General features: G+C 40.2%; 1 protein-coding gene across 1 annotated transcript in view; it reads right to left on the bottom strand.

The window, feature by feature from the left end:
• CAPN13 (calpain 13) overlaps positions 1 to 19,407 on the bottom strand; it is a 98,500-nt gene extending 79,093 nt beyond the window's left edge. The window contains exons 1-3 of the mRNA XM_007938808.1: positions 19,210 to 19,407; positions 10,739 to 10,814; positions 8,377 to 8,495 (exon numbers count right to left, since the gene is read on the bottom strand). Coding sequence (XP_007936999.1) covers positions 8,377 to 8,495; positions 10,739 to 10,814; positions 19,210 to 19,407 — 393 coding nt within the window. The remainder of the gene's footprint in view (positions 1 to 8,376; positions 8,496 to 10,738; positions 10,815 to 19,209) is intronic.
• Between the last annotated feature and the right edge of the window lie 582 nt (positions 19,408 to 19,989).

Raw genomic sequence — 19,989 nt, 5'->3', positions numbered from 1 at the left:
TGACATGAGACAAAGTATATGTGAACTGCTGTATGAAAAGTGAATTTACTCTGTAAATCTTCACCCAAATCCTAATAAAAAAAAAAATAAAAAAAAATAATAAAAAAAAAAAACTACAGCCTTTAATAAGGATTACATACCAACATAAAGAAAATAAAAATCCTCAGAACTAGACCAATAAATAACATCAAGATAAGTGGAGAAAAATCAAAGCTATCAAACATTTCATTTTACTTGGATCCACAGTCAATATCCATGGAAGAAGCAGTCAAGGAGTCAGGTGATGTATTGCACTGGGAAAATCTGCTGCAAAAGACCTCTTTAAAATGTTAAAGAGAAAAGATGTCACTTTGAAGACTAAGGTGTGCTTGACTCAAGGCATGATATTTTCAATAGCCTCAAATGCATGTGAAAACTGGACAATAATTAAGGAAGACTGAAGAAGAATTGATCCATTTGAATTTGGGTGTTGGCAAGAAAGTACCATGGACTGCCAGAAGAGAGGAAAAGTCTGTCTTGGAAGAAGTACAGAAGCAAGAATGGCCAAATTTCATCTCACGTACTTTGGTCATGTAGTCAGAAAGGATCAGTCCCTGGAGAAGGATATCATGCTTGGGAAAGCAGAGGGCCAGTGCAAAAGGGTAGGACCCTCAATGGGAGAGACTGACACAATGACTGCAATGATGGGCTCAAGCATAACAACAATTGTGAGGATGGCACAGGACCAGTCAGTGTTTTGTTCTGTTGGACATGGGCTTGCTATGAGTAGGAGCTGACTCAACCACACTTAACAACAACAATTTTATGGTATAAAAAGACTATCAAACATAATAAAAAAAAGTACAACCAGTAGATGATAAACTAGATGACTGGGCCCTCCTAAAAACTAAACATTTATGTGCATCAAAAGACTTCTCCAAAAGGGTAAAAAGAGAACCTGCAGATTGGTTAAAAATATTTGGTAATGACATATCTGACAAGGGACTTATCTCTAAAATTTATGGAAAACTCCAACACCTCAACAACAAAAATATAAACAATCCAATTTAAAAATGGGCCGAAGACATGACCAGACATTTAGTCAAAGAAGACATTCAGATGGCCAACAAATACTTGAAGAAACGCTTGAAATCATTAGTCATTAGAGAGATGTAAATCAAAACAATGAGATATCATCTCACCCCAGCAATAATAGCAAAGGTCAAAAAGACAGAAAACAACAAATGCTGGTGAGAGTGGTAAAAATGGTAGAACGACTGTGGAAAATAGTATGATGCTTCCTTAAAAAGTTGAAAATAGAAATAACATGATTCAATTATCCCACTGGTATTATTGTTAGGTCCAGTTAGTTCCAACTCAGAGATCCTATGTGCAATAGAAAGAAACATTGCCAAGTCCTGGACCATCTTCATAATTATTGCTATCTTTGAGCCCATTGTTGCTGTCACTATGTCCACCCATCTTGTTGAGGGTCTTCCTCTTTTTCACTAACCTTTTACTTTACCGAACATGATGTCCTTCTCCAGGAACTGGTCACTCATAACATGCCTAAAGTACATAAGATGAAGTCTCACCATACTTGTTTCCAAGGAGCATTCTGGCTTTACTTCTTCCAAGACAGATTTGCTCATTCTTTTGGTAGTTCAGGATATATTCAATATTCTTTGCCGACATCATCATTCAAACACATCAATTCTTCTTCGGTCATCCTTATTCATTATCCAGCTTTCCCATGCATATGAGGTGATTGAAAATACCATGGCTTGGTTCAGGAGCACTTTCATCTTCAAAGAGACATCTTTGCCTTTTAACATTTTAAATAGATCTTTTGCAGTAAATTTGCCCAATGTAATATGTTGGTTGATTTCGTGACTGCTCCTTCTGTGGGCATTGATGGTGGATCTAAATAAAATGAAATCTTTCACAACTTCAATACTTAAAATCAGGAAAGGTGTGTGGCAGGGTTGTATCCTTTCACCATACTTATTCAATCTGTACACTGAGCAAATAATCTGAGAAACGACAATGTGAAGAAGAAAGCAGTATCAGATTGGAGGAAGACTCATTAGCACAACCGTGCTTACCGAAAGTGAAGAGGATTTGAAGCACTTAGATGAAGGTCAAAGACTACAGCTTTTAATATGGATTATACCTTAACATAAAGAAAACAAAATACTCACAACTGGACCAATAAGCAATCCCACTACTAGGGACATATCCTGTGGGGAGAGAGAGCCTCCACCCAAGGCAGGAGGGATGGAGAAGCCAGGACAGACAGCCAGATCCAGATAAGAAGAGTAGAAAGAATAGCAGTGAAACATTGTCTGATGTATTACTGGACAACTTTATGGATAGACCTGAAACATTGTCCAATATAGTGCTGGAAGATGAGTCCCTCAGGTTGGAAGGCACTCAAAATACAACCGGGGAAGAGCTGCCTCATCAGAGTAGAACCAACCTTAATGATATGAATAAAGTAGAGCTTTTGGGATCTCTATTTACTGACATGGCATGACTAGAGATGAGAAGAAACAGCCACAAACAATCATTAATTATCGGAACATAGAGTGTACAAAGTTTGAATCTAGGAAAATTGCAAGTAGTAAAAAATGAAATGGAATGCATAAAGATCAATATCTTAGGCATTAATGAGCTGAAATGGACCAATTTTGGCCATTTTGAATCAGACAACCATATGATCTATGCTGGAAATGACAAGTTGAAAAGGAATGGCATGGCATTCATCGTTACAAAGAATGTTTCAAGATCTATCCTGAAGTACAATGCTGTCAGTGATAGGATAATATCCATATGCCTACAAGGAAGACAAGTTAAAACTACTATTATTCAAATTTATGCACCAACCACCAAAACCAAAGTGGAGGAAACTGAAGATTTTTTACCAACTTCTGCAGTCTGAAATTGACCAAACATGCAATCAAAATATGCTGATTATCACTGGTGATTGGAATGTAAAAGTTAGAAACAAAGAAGAATCACTGGTAGTTGGAGAATGTGGTGTTGGTGATAAAAATAACACTGGAGATCGTATGATAAAATTTGCAAGACCAATGACTTATTAATTGCAAATACCTTTTTCAACAACACAAACAAAGGCTATACACGTGGACTTTGCCAGATGAAGTACACAGAATCAGATTGACTACATCTATGGCAAGAAGGGATGGACAAGATCAATATCTTCAGCCAAAACAAGGCCAGGAGCTGATTGTGGAACAGACCATCAACTGCTCATATGCAAGTTCAGGTTGAAGTTGAAGACAATAAAAAGAAGTCCATGAGAGCCAAAATATGACCTTTTATGTCCCACCTGAATTGAGAGACCATCTAAAGAACAAATTTGATGCATTGAACACCAGTGACCGAAAACCAGAGGAATTGTGGAATGACATCAAGAACATCATCCATGAAGAAAGCAAGAGGTCATTAAAAAGATGATAAAGGAAGAAAAGACCAAAATGGATGTCAGAAATGACTCTAAAACTTGCCCTTCAAGGAAGAGTATCTAAAGCAAATGGAAGAAATGACAAGATAAAAGAGCTGAACAGAAGATTTCAAAGAGCAGCTTGAGCAGACAAAGTCAATGACTATAATGAAATTTGCAAAGACTTGCAGTTAGGAAACCAAAAGGGAAGAACATGCTAGGCATTTCTCAAGCTGAAAGAACTGAGGAAAAAAATTAAGTATTGGGTTGCAATATTGAAAGATTCAATGGGCAAAATATTGAAAGATGCAGGAAGCATCAAAAGAAGATGGAAGGAATACACAGAAACACTGTGCCAAAAAGAATTGGTTGATGTTCATCCATTTCAGCAGGTAGCATATGATCAAGAACCAATGACACTGAAAGAAGAAGTTGAGGCTGCACTGAGGGAAGTGGAGAAAAACAAGGCTCCAGAAATTGACGGAATACCCATTGAGATGTTTCAAAAAACAGATGCTGCACTGGAGACACTCATTCAGCTATGCTGAGAGATTTGGAAGACAGCTACCTGGCCAACTGACTGGAAGAGATCCATATTTGTACCCATTGCAAAAAAGGTGATCCCACAGAAAGCAGAAATTATCGAACAATATCATTTATATTGCATGTAGTTAAAATCTTCTGAAGATAGTCCAAAAATGGTTGCAGCAGTGTATTTACAGAGAACTTCCAGAAATGCAATCTGGATTCAGAAGCGGACATGGAATGAGGGATATCATTGTTGATGTCAGATGGCTTTTGGCTCAAAACAAAGAATACCAGAAAGATGTTTACTTGTGTTTTATTGATTATGGAGAGCATTCAGTTGTGTGGATCATAACAAATTGTGGATAACATTCAGAAGAATGGGAATTCCAGAACACTTAAATGTACTCATGAGAAACCTGTACATAGAGGAGGAGGTTGTTGTTCAAACAGAATAAGGGGACACTGCATGATTTAAAATAAAAAAAGAGTGTGTCAGGGTTGTATAATTTCACCATACTCATTCAATCTCTATGCTAAGCAAATAATCTGAGAAGCTAGACTGTATGAAGAAGAACATGGCATCAGGATTGGACACAAATTTGCTTGCTGAAAGTGAGGATGACTTGAAGCCCTTACTGATGAAGATTGAAGAATACAGTCTGCAGTATGGATTATATCTCAATATAAAGAAAACAAAAATTCTCACACCTGGACCAATAAGCAGCATCACAATTAATGGAGAAAAGATTGAGGTTGTCAAAGACTTCATATTACTTGGTTCCACCATCAATACCAATGGAAGCAGCAGTTAAGACATCAGACGATGTATAGCACTGGACAAATTGGCTGCAAAGAACCGTTTTCAAATGCTGAAGAGCAAAGATATCTCCTTGAAGACTAAAGTGCCTGGCGCAAGCCATGGTATTTTCAATTGCCTCATATGCATGTGAGAGGTGGACAATGAATAAGGAAGACTGAAGAAGAGTCGATGCTTTTGAGTTGTGGTGTTGGTGAAGAATGCTGAAAGTACCATGGACTGCTAAAAGAACTAACAAATCTTTCCTGGAAGAAGTGCAGCTGGAATGCTCCTTGGAAGCGAGAATGGTCAAACTACATCTCACCTACTTTGGTCATGTTGTAAGAAGGGACTATTCCCTGGAGAAGGATATCATGCTTAGGAAAGCAGAGGGTCAACAAAAAAGCAAAAGGCCTTCAACAAGATGGATTGACACAATGGCTGCAACTACGGGCTCAGGTATAGCAGGGATTGTGGAATGGTCACAGGATCAGGCAGTGTTTCGTTCAGCTATACATAGGGTCGCTATGAATTGGAGGTGACTCAACGTACCTAACAACAACAACAATAGGGATATATCCTCGAGAAATAAGAGCCATGGCATGAAAAGAATATGCACACATTTATTCATCACAGCATTATTCACAACAGGAAAAAGATAGAAGCAACCTAAATGCCCATCAACAGATGAATGGGTAAACAAATTATGGTACATACTCCCTATGGAATATTACATAACTTTAAAGAATAACAACAATTCCGTGAAACACCTCATAACGTGGATAGACCTGGAGGACATTACGCTGAGTGAAATAAGTCAATCTCAAAAGGACAAATATTTTATGAGGCCATTGCTATAAAACGTCAAGCAAAGGTTTATAAACAGAACAAGACTTTCTTTGATGGCTACCAGGACTGGGAGGGAGAGAAAATCACTAATTAGAGAGTAGGCATGTATTAATTTGGGTGAAGGGAAAGTCAACAAACAATGAAGCGGAGGTCAGCACAATATGACTAGGAGAAAGGAAGACACTAAGGGTGCATACGAGTTACAGATCACAAAAATAAATATTATTATACACTCAATTCTGAAATAACAAACACAATAATCTATTAATGGATGTGTAGGCAGACTGCAAGCTGAACAGGTACGGGAAGGTGAACGGGACTACATTCACATATAGGTTTTGCAGAGGACATTTCTACATATGTATTTGTATGTGCTGCAAATATACTCAGATATAAAGTAGAGCATACAGGGGGCAAAATTGTAAAAACTTCTGACCCATAATCAAATACCTTGAGGGAATGAGTCACTTAGCTTGGGGTCTTAAGACCACAGTCTTGGTGGACATCTAGGTCAATTGGCATAACATGGTTACAAAGGCAATGTTCTACATCCTACTGTTGGGGGGTAGTGACTAGGGTCTTAAAATGTATCAAATGACCATCTAAGATGCAACTATTGGTCTCTCCCCCACCTGGAGTAAAGAAGAATGATGAAAATCAAAGACTTAAGGAAACCATTGGTCCAAAGGACTAATGGACCATGTGAATCATAGCCTCCACTACTTGGACACCAGAAGATGTAGGTGGTGCCTGACTACCACTACCACACTCATCAGGACTATAGAAAGCCCTGGACAGAATGGGATAAAATGTAGAACAAAATTCAAAATCATAAAAAGCCAAGACTTACTAGTCTGACAAAGACTGGTGGAACCCTCTAGAATGTGGCCCTTAGATACCCTTCAAATTGGGATCTGAACTCACCCCAGGGGATCATCTTTCAGCTAAACAACAAATAAGCCTATAAGTAAGCAATAATACTTGTGAAGAATGAACTCCACAGAACAATTAACCACATGAGACCAAAAGAGCAACATTTTCCTCAAAACCAAGCTCAGAAGGCAAGAAGGGGAAGGAAAAAAAAGAAAAATAGATATGAGGAACCCAGGGAAGAAGTACAAAGAGTCCTGTTATAGGGAGGGAATTGTAACTAATGTTACAAAACAAATTGTGTTTAAATTGTTGAATGGAAAGCTAATTTGCTCTGTAAACTTTAACTGAAACTGCACAACATAAATAAATAAACAAACAACAGCAAAAAGAAGTAATTGAAGAAGACATAAAAGATCCATGCAAATCAGTAACTATTGAATACATTAGAAAAGGTAAGGAAATCACATTTTAAAAGGAACCAGATCTAGGTGATTTAACTACCATCTAACTTTCAAAGGGAGTCCTTGGATGGTACAATTCAGGTGTTCAGCTGCTAAGAGAAAGGTTGGAGGTTCATATCCACCCAGAGGCACCTTGGAACAAAGGCTTTCTGAAAAATCTGCCATTGAAACCCCTATAGGAGCACAGTACTACTGCAACACATATGGGATCATTGTGAGTGGGTATTAACTCCATGGAAACTGATTAACTTTCAAAGAACAGATAACCAGTGATTAGCTACCATTATTCCAATTACTACAAACCAAAGTATGCAAAGCTCAATTAGTTCATTTCTAAAAGCTTGCATAATTTAAGCATGACAAAAATAACAACAAAAAATCTCTAGCAATCAATTTTACTTATACATAGATGCAAAAATTCTAATAAAAGTTTTGGCAAATTGAACCCAACAGTTTACAAAGAGCATCATACAGGAAAGTGCACTATTAAAATCAGAAGAAGGCAGAATTCTGCTTTCACTACTGTTATTCAAAATTGGGAGGTTCTAGCTAATGCAACAAGGCAAAAAAGCAAAACAACCTCTATAAATATTCAAAGGAGAGACACAATTATCTTCATTTGAAGATATTATTAGATAACTAAAAATCTAAAGACTTTACCCCACAAAAATAGAACTAATAAAAGAATTTGGTAAGTTGACTTGTTAGAGTTTAATATAATAGTAGTTTTTCTCTCTTCCACCAATATCTAGTTAGAAGTGAGGGGGTAAAAATCTCATCACAATTAGCTACAAAATTGTGAAATATTTGAGAATAAATTTACCAAGAAGGTTATAGTACCAATAAGAAAACATAACTGTAACAGTTTATTTGAAAGACATAAAACTAGTTCTGAATTAATGGAAAGATATACCATGTTTCTGAAAAGGAATAATTAGAATGTATTTTTTCAAAATTAATATATAAATTTAATGCTGCTCACTCCACATCACAGTAACTTTTATTTTTTAATTAGACAAAATGATTTTAAAATTCTTATAGAAGAGTAAATGTGGGAGAATTACCAAGATATTGAGAAAAGAATAATCCTACCAGATGTTGCAAGATGCTATAAAACTATTATCATCAAAATAACATGATATGGTCCAGGAATAGACATAGAGACAAATGCTCAATAATGGTTACAGGGTTCTTGATAAATTGCTTTTTCCTTTTTCTCATTGTTCCTGCCATTTCTCTTTATTTACATTAAAGCATTTTAGCTATCACCTTTCCTGTGTGTTGTCAGATGATAAGTCCTTTTGAAAGTAGGCGGAGTAAATAACACCTGAGTGTCACTTCCATCTCAGGCTCCCAGACACGTGAGTACACCATACATTAACCTCCCTTGGGCTCAGGAAAATCAATATCTATGGTGCACATACCCGGAAATGGAAAATCCCTGCATACTGGTGTGAAAAGCTTTGCTTCATAGGCAATATCTTCCGGAGACAATGTGGACTCTGTGTCAAGGACCCAAGTGCGGCCAGGACCCAGCAGTCTCCTGTGAGGAATATATCATGAGAGGCCATACACTTAGAAACTCTACGACACACTTAGAAACCCTACCACAAGCATTCGAAGGTCTTTATCTCAGAGTCCACATACTTCCTTCTGAATAATGATTTTTCCTCCCTCTAAGAGAGAAGACTTGGGGGAAGAATGCACTGAGGCTAGTTACAAGCATGCTAAAGAAGGGTGAGCAGTGGTGATGGTGGTTAAGACGATAGTAGACATGGTGGTGGTAGTGATGGTGATGGTAGTGATGGTTGTGGTGGTGGTAGTGATGGAGTAGTAAACAAAAACCAAACCAAGCTCACTGCCATGGAGTTGGATCTGAGTCATAGCGACCCCTCCTTGGGTTTCCAAGGCAGTATCACTATGGAAGTAGATTGCTCAACCTTCATTGTGAGGAGTTAGCAGTCTCCTGGTTAGCAGTCAAATGCCTTAGGCACTCTGCTACCAGGGCTCCCAATGGAGTAATAGTGGTGATAATTATGGTAGCGGTGGTGACAGTGGTGGTGGTGATTGTCTGGCAGTGCTGTGATGGTGATGGTGATAGTGGTGGTGATGGTGGTGGTTTTGGTGATGGTGATGGTGTGGGGAGGTAGTACGAGAGCAGCAGCTTGGCTTTGGAGGAACTGGCAGGACAACTTTCCGTCTGACTCTTAGTTGCCCAGAGCTAAAGTAACAATTAATTTTGCTGCTGCCATTGGTAGCAATGGTGCTTTTTTGAGTTACAGAAAACAGATTTGGGTTTTTTTCTCTGTTAACATTTGTTAAGGTCCTTCCCATGCCAGGACCTCTCTATCCCACTCAGAAGTTTTCTCCTTTGGCTGCATTTGTGTCTCTTTGGCTGTCACTGGAGCGCCCTTTTGGATAATGCTGATCCCCTTCCCCTGAGTCTTCCTTCCTTCAGCACAATGAATTATTTGAATATCTTTTCATGCCAGACACTGTGCTTGGTTCACAAGCTAAAATGGTGCCCTCAGAGAGAGGCTTTCTCCAGTTAGGTGAAACCTTAAGAAGGGGATTATTGGCTGGTGGGGGCCTTTTCCTAACACTGAAAACCTGTCATGTAGGTTTCTGTCAACTTGACCCAAGATGTAGTGAGCTCACCATGTGAAGTCCAAGTACAGATTAATCTGTAAGCTACCACTTGACGTCTTAGAGTCTGTTCTCTGAAGAGTTATCATCTACTTCTGCTATGTCCACTTTCCACTCTCTCTCACTCTGAGGCTCCCTTAGCTCAGAAGTTTCTCCACTTGGCCATTCACCTTAACAGGGGCCTCCTGTTAAGGCAGATCCTTCCCTTTCCCTGTCCACATCCTTCAGCTCCTTAGCAACTCATTTGCTCCCTGTGGTGGGCTAGAGTGGGTGTGGTTCAAACAGCCCTGGTTTCTGATCCAACTCTGTCACTTACTGATTGTGTGACACCGAGTAATTGTTTTAACTCTTGAATCCTCAGTTTCTGTGCATGTAAAATAGAGATAAGGAGGCCAGGTGGTGCAATGGTTAAGTGCTCAGTTGCTAAATGAAGGGTTGGCAGTTCAAACCCACCGAGTGGCTCTGAGAAAGTCTTGGTGATTTGCTTCCATAAAGATTATAGCCAAGAAAACCTTATGGGGCAGTTCTACTCTGTCGTGTGGGGTCGCTATGAGTTGAAAAAGACTCTGTGACACCTAACAACAGCAACAACAACAATAGACATATTGCTAGGAGTAAATAGTACATGAAAAGTATCTAGCACAGCCATTGCAAAAATTAATAAAAATTTCTCACCCTTTTCCTACCTGCCTTTCCTTCTCATCTTCTAGCAACTGATGTTTTCTCCTGCTCAGAGCCACTTTCTACCTTTCTTCAGTAATTCCTTGGGAGCTCTGGTGGTGTAGTGCCTAAGGCATTTAACTGCTAACCAGAAGCTGATGGTTCAAACCCACCAACCACTCCTTGGAAGGAAGATTGGGCAATCTACTTCCATAGAGATACCGTCTCAGAAACCCAAGGAGGGGTTGCTATGAGTTGAATCCACCCGACAGCAGCTAAGCAGGCAGGAGAAAGCTGGCCTGCAGGCTACAGTCCTGGGTGTGAGCAGTCACCCACACCAACAGTGACGGGCTGGCCTTGCCTCTTCAGAAGCCGGGGCAGAACTCTCAGAATCTTGGTGGGCACCCCCATTTCTCTGGTGGGGTGACTCAGGGCGGCCTGCCCTGATCCAGGGTGAGAGAGAAGATATCTCATTCTTACCTGCTTGTCCCTGTTGAATGTCAAATCTGCTTGCACTTTCCCGGATAAAGTAAGGGGGACCCCTTGATGAATCCATCTCCTTAGGAAAGAGATAAAAGAGCCATGAGCACCTTTGATTCCTTCACGCCCCAGTGTAGAACCCAAGACATCATTCACTTTGTCTTTTGAGGGGTAGAGGTTAATTCTTAAATAGATGCTTAAAATTTCAGTTAGGAATGTTCCCCTCAGTCTTCAGATTCACTTACTATCAGGAGATGGCAGGTGTCAAAGGGGCATATCAGCAAACTGCATGAAGAGATAACATAAATAAGGATTCCGGATTCTTATATCAGCTAGTTAGACATCTCAGTCCCAACAAGCCAGTTTTTTGTTTAGAGGTTATAAGCGGGCGGTGGGTGGGGGTGGCGGGGGTGGTGTTGGATAATATCTTAATTGCAGGAAACTTTTATGGGCATAACAAATCACGATAGCTTTTCTTAGGAAATTTGTTTCTTAGGAACCAGCTTAGGCATTCTAGACTCCAAGTTCAACTCCAGACATGTGCTGGATGCTGTGTTACTCAGATGTTTGCCCTTTCTCTGGCTAACTTACAGACTGATTGAGAAAGATCCAGACTCCTTGTCTCCAAGTGCTATGATTAAGTGCCCTGCCATCACACCTGCCATCCATAGCAAAAGCTAGTCGATTCTGCAGTATTGTGACATTTAGGGAGAGTTCAGGGAATTCTCAGAAGACATGAAGTTGTTCCTAAAGGGAATCCCAAGGCACATGTCTGGGTGACTTTGGGGTACACTAGGCCAAAGGTCTGACTCTTGCCCCAGCCAGCCCTCTAGAGTTCTCCCCTATCAGAAACCCCTAGGACTTTCCTCCAAATCCTTTCAACAGGTCCTCTCGGTGCGGCTCTTCCTGGCTTTCTGTTGTAGAAGTTTGCATAATTTGGTAATTGTTCCTGTCTTATTTCTTTTCACATTGACAAATAAGTCCCCAGAGATCTGGGCTGCAAAGTGGAAACAGATTCATTTGCTCAACAGCCATTAATGTAAGGAGTCGTGTGCATTATAAAATCTGCCAGCCCTTCATAAACTTCCAGAGTTTCCTGGTGGGGACTAGACAAAAGAATAAATAAATACATGTGCCCAGCTGAGGGGCAATCATCTCATTAACGCTCCTCTCACTGCCTTCTCTACAGAGACCTGACCTTGACAGATGGCTAGGGGAGATGCTCTCAGGACTAGTGTTAGGCCCTCTGGGTGAGGGGCCCCAGGAGGCACCATGCCTGTCCCTCTGGCATAGCCGTGGGCAGGCAGAACTTGAGCTCTCTCCCAGCACACACAAACCAAGAACATCCTGAGGGGTATAAGCTGTGGGAAGCAGGTTATAGAGGGAGCCAATTTCCTCGTTTTAATACAACTTGGGGCACTTGTATGGCCTCTAATTGTCTCCCTCCTTTTGCTGCAGAAAATGAACCAAAGGTCTGAAAGAAGTCTGTTCTCAGTGAGTGGGGAACATAAGATCAATGCAAAGGAGAAGGTGGAGGCCATTGGGTATTTTAGACCACAGATGAACAGAACTTGGCTCATTTTCCTGACCCACAGGCACAGCTCCTTGCTGTTATCCTGCTGGTTGCCCCCCAGTGATCAACAGAGGAGGATAGGTGTGCTCTAAGTGTCAGTTCAGAAAGATCTGGGTTGGAATCCTGCTCTGACATTTCTCCCTGGGTGACCCTGAGCAGTTCCCTTTACTTGACTGAACTGCAAGTTTCCTCATGTGTAAAATGGAAATCATATGAGGATAGTTGGGAGAATCAAATGATAAAGCCATCAAATTCTTCCATTTGCAGAACCTCAGTGAGAGCCAGATACTTTATTCATGGATGATCTTTTGCCTACAGCCTTGCAAAGCAGGATGATTCCTTCTATTTTACAAATAAGGAAGGATGTGAAATACTTAGCACTCTTAGATAGAGTACATGTTCAATAAATATTGATTTCCTCCTTCAGTAAAATTTGCAGAATTAAACAAGCCATACTCATAGACAAACTCATAGCCTCAAATGTATTCATTATTAAACACAATAGAAGAAAAACATGAATTAGTAGTTAGCTCATGGATATTAGAAAGAAAAAATCCCCCCCCCCAAAAAAAAAACAGAGGAAGGGAATGATAAAGAAAACAATTAGTAGATTTGAAACAAATCAAAACTGAAAAATAGTAGAACTGATAAAACAAATGTTATATTTAGTGGGAGGTGTACATAGACCCAAACTTTGGCAAATATGATGAAGCCCAAATGAACAAAATTAGAACTAAAGATGGCCTTAGCAATATACAACATGATGTAAAGTTCTATGGTAATCAATTTTAAAATACTGGTGATTTTTGACAAAAATTAATGTGGTAAAATATGAATCTTGGTGTTAAATAACCTAAGGAACTAATAACTTTGATGTATAATTTTAAAGTTCTCAAAGAAAATCTTCCCTACACTTTTGTGAAGGCTTCCAGGTATACGATTTCTTGCTGAGTTCTCTCAAACTTTCAGGGAATAGATGATTCCCTTGTCACGTGTAGTTTCATTTCTTTTAAAACAGAAGAGGTTGGCATAGCCTTGTTGTCTAATCTGAATGAGAACACACACACATTACAGATTAATTTCACTTATGAAAAGATACTCAAATTCTAAATAAAATACCCAGTAAATGAACCAACAATATATTATAAGACTAATACACTGTCAGGAGCTCTGGTAGCACAGTGGCTAAGACACTTGCCTGCTAACCAGACGGCTGGTGGTTCAAACCCACCAACCACTCCTCGGAAGGAAGGTTGGGCAATCCTACTTCCGTAGTGATACTGCCTCGGAAACCCAAGGAGGGGTCGCTATGAGTCGGGGCCGACTCGACGGCACATAACAACAACAACAACAATACACTGTCATCATGCAGGGTTTGCCATGGAAAACAGGGTTTCAAAGTGGTTCTTTCCAATTCGACCCCTTGCTGAGAATTTGCATTTCCACCCTAGATATAGATCAGAATCTATATTTTAACAAGATTCCCAGGTAATTCTCTCTTTCTTTCTCTCTCTCTCCCTTTTTTTTTAACTTTAAAAAAATTTTAAATTGTGATTTCAGTGAAAGTTTATGGAGGAAATTCATTTTCCATACAGCAGTTCATGCACATTTTCTTTCATGACATTGACTGCAATTCCAGGTGATTCTTATGTGTACATCATTAGCTATGTATAGGGATCTGTAAGAATCACAGCAGGGGGAGTCTAACTGGAATAACTCTGCTTGAAGCCCTTGTAGAAAGGCAGAATGCAAGGACGGTTTCATATCAGCACATCTGATAATAGAAGATAGCATTTAAAAGTGCCAAAGGAGGAAAGCTTATACCATTTAAATAAATACTATGAAGGTATTTGATAACAACAGACTTTTTCTGATTTATCAATTAATAAAAATCAAAATTAAAATAACAAATTTTAGCTAATTATAAACTAAGATACCTTAATATGATGATAATTAAATAGCAATTATCTCAACTACCACAAATTTATGGGGAAACTGGAATCATTTGCATCAAAGTTAGACCCAAAACCATCACTAACACCTATGTCTTCTCTCCTCTAAGAATATCTTTTTTTCACAGTATGCTGTCTTCTGGACCCTGGACTTTAGAAAGATACTACCAACCAACCAACTCACTGCCGTTGAGTTGAGTCTAACTCATAGCAACCCCTCCTTGGGTTTCCAAGGCAGTATTTCTACAGAAGTAGATTGTCCAGTCTTCCTTCTGAGGAGTGGCTGGTGGGTTTGAACTTCCAGTCTTCTGTTACCTCTGTTATCTTCTGTCTAATGCTACGTCTTTATAACTGAACCACATGGGACTTTATCTCCACTTTGTTGAACTTCAACTATTCTGAAGAACTCATTTGCGTTCCAAGATGAAGCATTTCTAGTGGGTTATCCTTTGGCTAAGGGTCAGAATCCATAATAATGCCAAGCATTGAGCTCCAAGCATCTACTAGAGAGCATACACACAGCCAATTCCTCAGTGGAGAACGAAATGTTCTTTCACTACAGAATGGAGATACAGATGAAATTTCAATCACTCAACCTGACTCACATTGATGACTGTTCTGACGATCTACCATCTATAATCCTGCTTTGTCCAGTACTGCAGTCACCAGCCATATGTGGCTATTGAAATTAAAGTTAAATTAAATTGAAATATAGTAACCACTTTCAAGTCAAGGTACCTACAGCCACATGTGACTGCACTGAACAATGTAGAGAGAATACCTCCATCACCTCAGGAAGTTCTGTTGAACAGTGCTGATCTATTTAATGAGGATAATAATATCTACCTCACAGGACTTAAAGTAATTAAATGAGATGTTGCATGAAAAGTGTTTAGCCTAATACCTAAAATATGTATCCATAAAATAAAAATTCTACTAAAAAAATTCACTCTCGTACTAAATTTATTTTGGGAAGCTATGTTGTTGTTGTTGTTATGTGCCGTCGAGTCGGACCCGACTCATAGCGACCCCACCCTGGGTTTCCGAGGCAGTATCACTACAGAAGTAGATTGCCCCATCTTCCTTCCGAAGAGTGACCGGTGGGTTTGAATCACCAGCCTTCTGGTTAGCCATCAAATGCCTTAGGCACTACACTACCAGAGCTCCTGATACTATCCACATGTAAGTGTAATGCTCAGAATTGTCTCTTGCTTGGAGACTGATGAGGAGTTGGGTTTTGTCGGTGTCATTTTTCAGTGCATTGTCACAAACTATTACAGAACCTGATTTGAGAAGTTAAAAGTGTTGGAAATTTTCTAGAGAGACAGACAGACACACATACACACACATACATACAGTCACAGAGAGAGAGAGAGAGAATTGAGAACTATGTGACACGAAACAACTTGCCCACACGAGCCATAGAATCCTGAGCCTGTTTTTCACACCCTTGATTCTTGGGCTATTATTGAATGCATCAAACCTGGATGAATACTGAAGGGGGAATGATGTTCATGTGGGGTTTAGTAGTTGCCTGTAGTGTGGTGCTTCCCATTGTCTGGAAAAGCCAAGAATGTAGCAATAGCCTAGGGAGTCACTGGGGCTGCATCCGTAGTCATATATCTTGTTTCACTTTCAGCAGGTCACTCAGCTCTCTGTTTCTGCTTCATCTGTAAAACGGGGATAATAACTGTACCTCCTCATAGTTATTGTGAGGATTATATGAGTCAAGGCACCTAAAGCCAATGTATTTACATACTGGCCAGTAAAATTAGGGTTGGGCCAGGCTGGATGTAGGTCTTCTTCCAAGTTTCTTTCAGTCACAGCTTTAAGCGGCAGCAGTCCAGGTCCTCCCATTGTTAAAGGGGTAAGAATATTGACCTTTTCTACCACCTCACTTGGTAAACAGATCAGCCAAAGTTTTCTCTATTGCAGATATTGTTGTTGTGTGCTGACAAGTCAATTCCAACTCATAGTAACCCTATAGGACAGAGTAGAACTTCCTTGAGGGTTTCCTAGGCTGAAATCTTCATATATGTATTCCTTTATTTAAGCTCTTTGGAGTTAGGTTGGGTTTGTGGATTACTTGTAACTAAGAATATGCCAACAGATAAATACTGAATGCATGAAATAACAGTGACTGGCTTCTGGGTGAGGCTTGAAGACTTGTAGTACATGGACTTTGTTCTCTCCTTAGGTTTCTCAGAAGTTTGGTTTTGGTCTTTTGATTTTGAAGTGGGAACTTAAGACTTCATTGAATTTTTTCCACTTTTATTGGGTGAAAACATACACAACAAGACATTTGCCAACACAACAATTTTCCCTTTTACAGCTCAGGGATGTTGACTATATTTTTCATGCTGTGCCACCATTATTAAAGCAGCTTTGATGGTGTGGCGCCTGAGACATTTGACTGCTAACCAGAAGGTTGGCAGTTCAAACCCACCAGCCACTCCATGGAAGGAAGACTGGGCAATCTACTTCTGTAAAGATTTACCACCTCAGAAACCCAATGGAGGTCACTATGAGTCAGAGTTGACTCGATGACAGTGGATTGGCCACCATTATTGCTATCCTTTTCCAAAATATTCCACCACCTATTAGCATAAACTCAGTGCCCCCCAAATAAGAGCTTCACCTTTCTTCTAAGCTGAAATCTTAATGGAAGCAGATCACAAGGTCTTCTTCAGGTGGAGCACCTGGTGGGTTCAAACCACTGATCTTTTGGTTAGCAGCCGAGCACTTAACCATTGTGCCACCAGGGCTCCTTTCTATTCCGTATATAGAACTTACGTCCTGAGTCAGGCCTATAGATAGCATCACCCATTCATTCACGTATTCATTCACCCAAATCCTAATAGAGTCCCTATTGGGTACACAGCCCAGTGAGGAAAACTAGCATTTGGTGTCAGGAAGCTTAGTCTAAATCCTAGATCTTCCTTCACTAACCACGCCACCTTGGGCGAGTCACATGACTTGTCTCAATCTCAGTTGAAGCTTCTTTAAAATTAAGGAAGAGCAAAGTGGACAAAATAAGAGAAGACACATTGTAAGTTCTGGAAGTACTATGCAAATGTGATAAGGGCGCAAAGACGTAGCATATGTCCACATACACATTTGAAAAGAAGTGCTGCCATGAAAAATGACCCCCTGGCACAATTTGGATATGCTTTTGCACAAGACAAGAAATGAGAATAAAATGTATCTGGCCCCTGCCTGTCTCTCTCTATATTTGGTGCTGGGCATGATTCTGGGTGAGTCATTTCACTTCTATTTACCTCAGTTTCTCTCTTGTTGCCCACAAAAGACAAATTGAGACATTGTTGGAACTAGATATTAAAAAAAATCATTACCCTTTCTAAATAGAAACATTATGAACTCTGCAACACTATAAATATGGTCTTACACCTATTGCTCAGCACCTAGTAAGGAAACAAAAATCACCCTGTTAAAGGATCTCAGCTTCTGAAAATAGCAAAGAGTAAAAATATGACCCTTCAGAACTTCTTTAAATAGAGTTCTCTGGCTCAGCTCTCCTTAGAAGGTGAGAATGAGAAGAAGAGAATAATTACGGACTGCAATTGCCTTCACCTGATAAGGTGGAGCCTAGAAGGCCAAAACATCCCTGACTTTCTTTAAGCTCCACCGCAAGCCCCACCTGTCTCCACTTATCCTCCCCTTCCCCAAAGTTACAAATCTGAGCCAAGTTAGGGGAAGAAATGTCACTTCCAGAACTCAATATCTTGAGTACTCCTCCCCACAGACAGGATGGACTTACATGTCCACAAGCCAGATGCTTTTTAAAAGCAGAAATCACATAGCCTCTTAATAAACATCATCAGATAATGCCTTTTCTATAGACCCTGACATGGCTTTAATGAAAATGGTCAATAGAGTGCTTGGCATTCAGTCATTGTCCATAACTATATTATTATCATTAGCTTACTAGACATTATATTGCCTCCTTTTGTTCCAGATACTGTTTGGCTATCAGGAGCTTCAAAGTACTCCTCACCTGGGTCCTTGACATCAACAATAATAGCCTGTTGAGTTAGCTGAGAAATTTCCTTTGGAGCTTGTTGATGTTGTAAGGTGCCATTGAGGGGTTTTTGACTCATAGCTACCCCATTCAACAGAAGAGAACTGCCCTATAGCATTTTCTATGCTGTAATCTTTATAGGAACAGAATGCTAGGTCTTTCTCTCACAGAGCTGCCAGGTGGATTTGAACCACCAACCTTTCAGTTAGCAGCCAAGAGCTTAATCTTTATGGTAGTTCTAGACAAATCAGCAGGGCTTACCTTGCTGGCAGTTGGAGTTAGTGGAGTGAGGGAGTCAGGGTGGTTTTAATGTTACCCTGAGATAGCTCCCTAATTTTACAGCTGATGTCTGAGTCTCTTGTAGGTGATCAGGCCTTTCTAAGATTTAGAGTACAAATATAACTAAGAGAGATAAGGCAATTATTTAAATACATTCTATGGCATAAATGACTGACATGATATCTTCTCTGAGTAAATTCTAACAGGGAACTAAAAAAAAAAAAAAACAGTTACATGTGAAGAGAAAGAAGGGACAAAGAGAACTGATAGATTTGTTCAACCATGGAAGTAGAAATTACCCTGGAGACCAACTACTATAATCCCCCCTTTATGGTTTCCCATTTTACAGATGAGAAAACCTAGACATTTAATCTAGTGACTTTTAGTGACTTGCTCACTATTAGAATCAGGAAGAGAACCCAGGGCTCCTGGTTCATGTTACAAGGTCTTTCCATCCTACTGAGTGGATACAGCACTACTGCAGAGAACTGTGGCAGACGAACACACTCCTTCCCTTTTGGTTTGGGCCATTCCTGAACATCTGGTCTTGGCTCGTCTTCCCTTTTTGGGAGGTACTATAGCACTCAGAGGGCAAAGGAGCAGGGAATACTCCTAGGAGCTCACTCACCCATGGGCGCTTCCACTCTGGGCTGGGAAGGCCTTTTCCCTGGAGCAACTGCAGTCCTATGGAGGAAGCCACGGCAGGAAAGGTCTCATCCTCAAACAGCTGGCCCTTCCTCAGGCAATGATCCCGCAAATATTTAAAGTCCTGGTCCTTGAACTTTATGACTGAGATCTCAGCTAGAGGCTCCTGGTTACGAGCCATGACTCTCTTTAGAGGAAGTCTGAGGTGTTCTCCTTCTGTTGAGGAAAAGGGATATGTATTAGGTGTGAGGCATCAAATCCTTCGCATCATCAGATGTGAACCCTGGAAGGGCACTCAGATGCCCCTCTCCCTTTACACTTAAAGAGATTGAGAGCCTGTTGGCATAGCCAGTTGGCAGTAAAACCTGGTCTAGAATTCAGGCATCCTTACTGATAACCAGACGGCTGGCGGTTCAAACCCACCAGCCACTCCTCGGAAGGACGGTTGGGCAATCCTACTTCCGTAGTGATACTGCCTCAGAAACCCAAGGAGGGGTCGCTATGAGTCGGGGCCGACTCGACAGCACAAAACAACAACAACAACAACTACTCCCAGTTTAGCTTTCAATCTATTGTGCTGTACCACTTCTCTGTATGCTCTTATGTGCACATAAGAATATGGAAGCATTTGTACATTTAATAAGCATTTATTGAGTACTAAAGTTGTGCCAGGCATGCTTATGAATGCAGGAAATCCAAAGATTAATATGACATGATCTTTATCCCCCAGGGGCTCATTATCAAGTGGCAAAGATAGTTAGAC

The sequence above is a fragment of the Orycteropus afer genome, unplaced genomic scaffold, assembly GCF_000298275.1.
Source record: "Orycteropus afer afer isolate SDZICR_OR568_19922 unplaced genomic scaffold, OryAfe1.0 scaffold00054, whole genome shotgun sequence".
Lineage (NCBI taxonomy): Eukaryota > Metazoa > Chordata > Mammalia > Tubulidentata > Orycteropodidae > Orycteropus > Orycteropus afer.
Note: the sequence above shows the minus strand (reverse complement) of the source record. Positions and strands in the feature narration are given on the sequence as shown.